The 3464-nt window shown below is 42.8% G+C and overlaps 1 protein-coding gene across 1 annotated transcript in view; it reads right to left on the reverse strand.

Moving 5' to 3' along the window:
- Positions 1 to 3464, reverse strand: part of RAVER2 (ribonucleoprotein, PTB binding 2) — a 68727-nt gene that overhangs the window by 34767 nt on the left and 30496 nt on the right. Inside the window, exon 4 of the mRNA XM_023509877.1 lies at positions 938 to 1129. Within this exon, the coding sequence (XP_023365645.1) occupies positions 938 to 1129 (192 nt within the window). The remainder of the gene's footprint in view (positions 1 to 937; positions 1130 to 3464) is intronic.

Consider the following 3464-nt stretch of genomic DNA (forward strand, 5'->3'; position numbering starts at 1 on the left):
CAGCCAGGACACAGGAGAGCCCCAAACCCCACACAGGCTGACCTGGGGAGGGCTTCTCAGCCAGGACACAGGAGAGCCCGGATCCCCGTACAGGCTGACCTGGGGAGGGCTTCTCAGCCAGGACACAGGAGAGCCCCAATCCCCATACAGGCTGACCTGGGGAGGGCTTCTGAGCCCCTGACCAGTCTGACCCCCACCTAAAGATATGAAATTGTTTTTAGCTACAACAAATAGCTTCACAGATGAGGATATTAGCTACAACAAATAGCTTCACAGATGAGGCCCACCAGTTTGACTTCCACTGGAGCATGGTTTTCTTGGTCAGCACAGCAGGAAAACAGTTGTGTTAGCCTAGCTGACCAAGGAATTAACAGCAGTGTAGTACACAGGCCAAATGTGTACTTTGTGTAGACACAAAGGGCCAAATGTTGGAGTGCAGGCAGCCTAGGTCCCCCTGACATTCCCAGTTCCTCCCTCCACACCAGCTGGCCAATGGCATCTAACCCTAGCTTCCCCCACTCCACAACAATCCCAGCTCCTCCCCTCCACACCAGCTGGGCAGAGCAGAACAGTTACAAGAAGGCAAAACTTGGAAAGGGGCAGGGTTGGGAGTGGGGGGCGAAGAGGGGCTGTCTAAGGTGCAGGCTGCCTGGCTGGGGTGGGAAAAGGGCTGCGGCCATGCTCCCTAAACTCCAGCCAGGACCAGGCTTTAATAAACATATTAAACATTTACTAATTTCTTTCTTTGTGACATCTTTTTGCTTAATTTGACAAAGATACCATGTAGCCAACTTTAAAAAAAAATGTCTTCACAATGTAATGGAAACATAATGATGGTCCAATCAATGATTAATCACTTTGGATAGACTGAGTAGTTTAAAACAGTATTAGAATCTCCGATATGCTAAAAAATAGAAAAAACAAAGAAAAGGCTCACCACTCTCTGAGCTGCTATCAGTGCAGCTAATGTGCTCCGCCCTGGTGCTCCTGGGGCACAGAAGGAGACCCGGACTCTGCTCCCCTGGATGGTTGCCCCGACTGTGGCCTGCTGGGCCTCCTCTGCCTGCTCGGCCGTGCCATATTCAACCACCGCGAAGCCCCCCGCACAGCGACCTTCATCCTGTGCGAGCTGACGCGACACGTTTTCTTAAAAGGGAATTCTGATATTCATTTAGAAACATTTATTTGTGATATGTAATTTTCAAATCCAAGAACAAGGATATTGGAACATGAAAAGAGAATAATATTCCCTTTTTCTATGAAAATATAAGTTTACTAATTGCTTAGATGCAGCGCTTCCTGAAAACAGGAAGATAAACAAGAGTCTGTCAAATTGTTTTTAATTCTTTGATTTTCTGACATTTTTAATAATCGAAGCCCAAATAGTAATAGTCCCTATGTCTTAAGAAATATACACAACTGATAATTCATAGGAAAATGAGGACACAATAATTAAAACTTTCTTTAAAACAAAATCCACCAGAAACATGGACAATGAAATACACCAAGCAATTATCTGACCACCTGTCAGCATAAGATGGTGAATATCAAGAAAAGCGGAAGGAACGGCATTTTAGGCAGATCCCAGGAATTTCGTCAAGTATACCAAGGCAACCTGTATTCAGGAAAACTGTGCCCCAGGTTTGTTAAAATACGAAAGCAACACCAACTTTTAATCTTCTGGCTGTGCCCTAAACAAACCCCTGCGGTGCAGAACTTGAGGCATCTCCACTCGCCCACCTCTGAGAGTGCAGAGGAAGGCGTGAAGGCCGGGTTCTGTGGAGACCGCACCAAGGGGGAGCACAGGGTTCTCTTCAATACATTAATACCTTCATGCTACGAAGTGGTACGTGTGATACAATTCAACTTGGTGTGCACTGAGAAGACAACAGGACACTTCCATTGGGTCTGTAAGCTGGGATTATAATTAAATCATTTCTTAGTCCTCATTAGTTTCTTTTCTCTTACTTTTGAAGCTTAACTTTCTTTACCATTTTCTAGGTTTAGACCAGATTTCTAGTTTTCATTCACATGACATCTTCCCTTTAAAATTGTCCTCAAATGCCTTTTTCCCTACAGAACTTTTTCCAACCCTCAAGTTGTATTGTTAATCTTTTGGAAACTTTAAAAATATTTTTTATTATTCCTGTTTCATTGTGATGATCTTTATGCCTACATATATTGTAATACCACTTGAGTCTTTCAACAGACAAAATCATTTCAAGTTCACAGAATCAGTAGTTTTGGAGAAGACTAACTTGGTTCAATATGAGGGCCATTCACAGATCTGGTAAAAATAGTCACTCAAAAACACTATAGCTTGGGTGGTGCCTGTGGCTCAAAGGAGTAGGGTGCTGGCCCCATGTGCTGGAGGTGGCGGGTTCAAACCCAGCCCCGGCCAAAAACTGCAAAAAAAAAAAAAAAACACTGTAGCAAACATTTCCCATCAGGTGTAAAGCCACACTAGATAATCTCTAAGTACCTTCCAACTCTGGGATGTATAATCCAAATATGATTTGTGATAAGATCCGTCCAATGGGGGATTGATAATTCAAATACAATTCATGATAAATGGCTTTTCTCCTCACATTTGCTTCAAAGGCCTCAACTAAAGGAACAAAGAATTATGTACAGCCACAAATGATATCACTACATAATTCTTGGTATTCAAGAATAGCATCTCAATAAATCAACTTTGAACAATTAGGCAAAGATTTAATAAAAGATCTATCACAAAAATATTCTAATTACATACAATTTAATTGTTTGATGCTTTTTATATTGAGATCATAGGGGTGGAGATGCAAGAAAAAGTAAGATGGTCACTCTAATCTCAAAAGTACATATTACACACAATCTTACTCTTGTGTAGAATCGGAACAAGCTGCTCTCATGCAAGTCAAGAGCAGGATGGCGGTTACCAGGGACTGAGGCAGGAGGCGGAGGGTACTGGGGAGATGGTGGCCAAAGTGTACAAATTTCAGTTAGATAGGAGGCATAGGTTAGAAAGATATTTTTTACAACATGGTGACTACAGTTAATATATTGTATTCTCAAAATGCTAAGAGAGTGGATATTCTTACCCCCCAAATGACAACTGTGAGAAATGCAAATGCCCATTAGCTAGACTCAGTCATCCCACACGTGTGCACTTCACACTGAACAGAACTCAGTTTACCTCTCCATTTAAAAATAATGAATACATATACCTCTAGAGTCCAAAATTTCTACTGCAATACTAAGAACTCAACAAATGTATGAGTGAAGAGAAAAAGGGAGATGGGAGGAGATATGGATGGGAAGGGAAGGTGGTAAGGGAGAGAGAGAAGGAAGGAATCAGAGGCAGGAGGAAGAGCTGGTCAGGTGACATGAAGTCTGCAGGGAGGGGGCTCTGCACAGTACACGTGTCTGTTCACTGGAACACACCTGACTGCATGAGCTGGTCAGGTGACGTGAAGTCTGCA

Source organism: Otolemur garnettii, unplaced genomic scaffold, assembly GCF_000181295.1.
Source record: "Otolemur garnettii isolate 467f Iridium unplaced genomic scaffold, OtoGar3 scaffold00010, whole genome shotgun sequence".
Taxonomy (NCBI): Eukaryota; Metazoa; Chordata; class Mammalia; order Primates; family Galagidae; genus Otolemur; species Otolemur garnettii.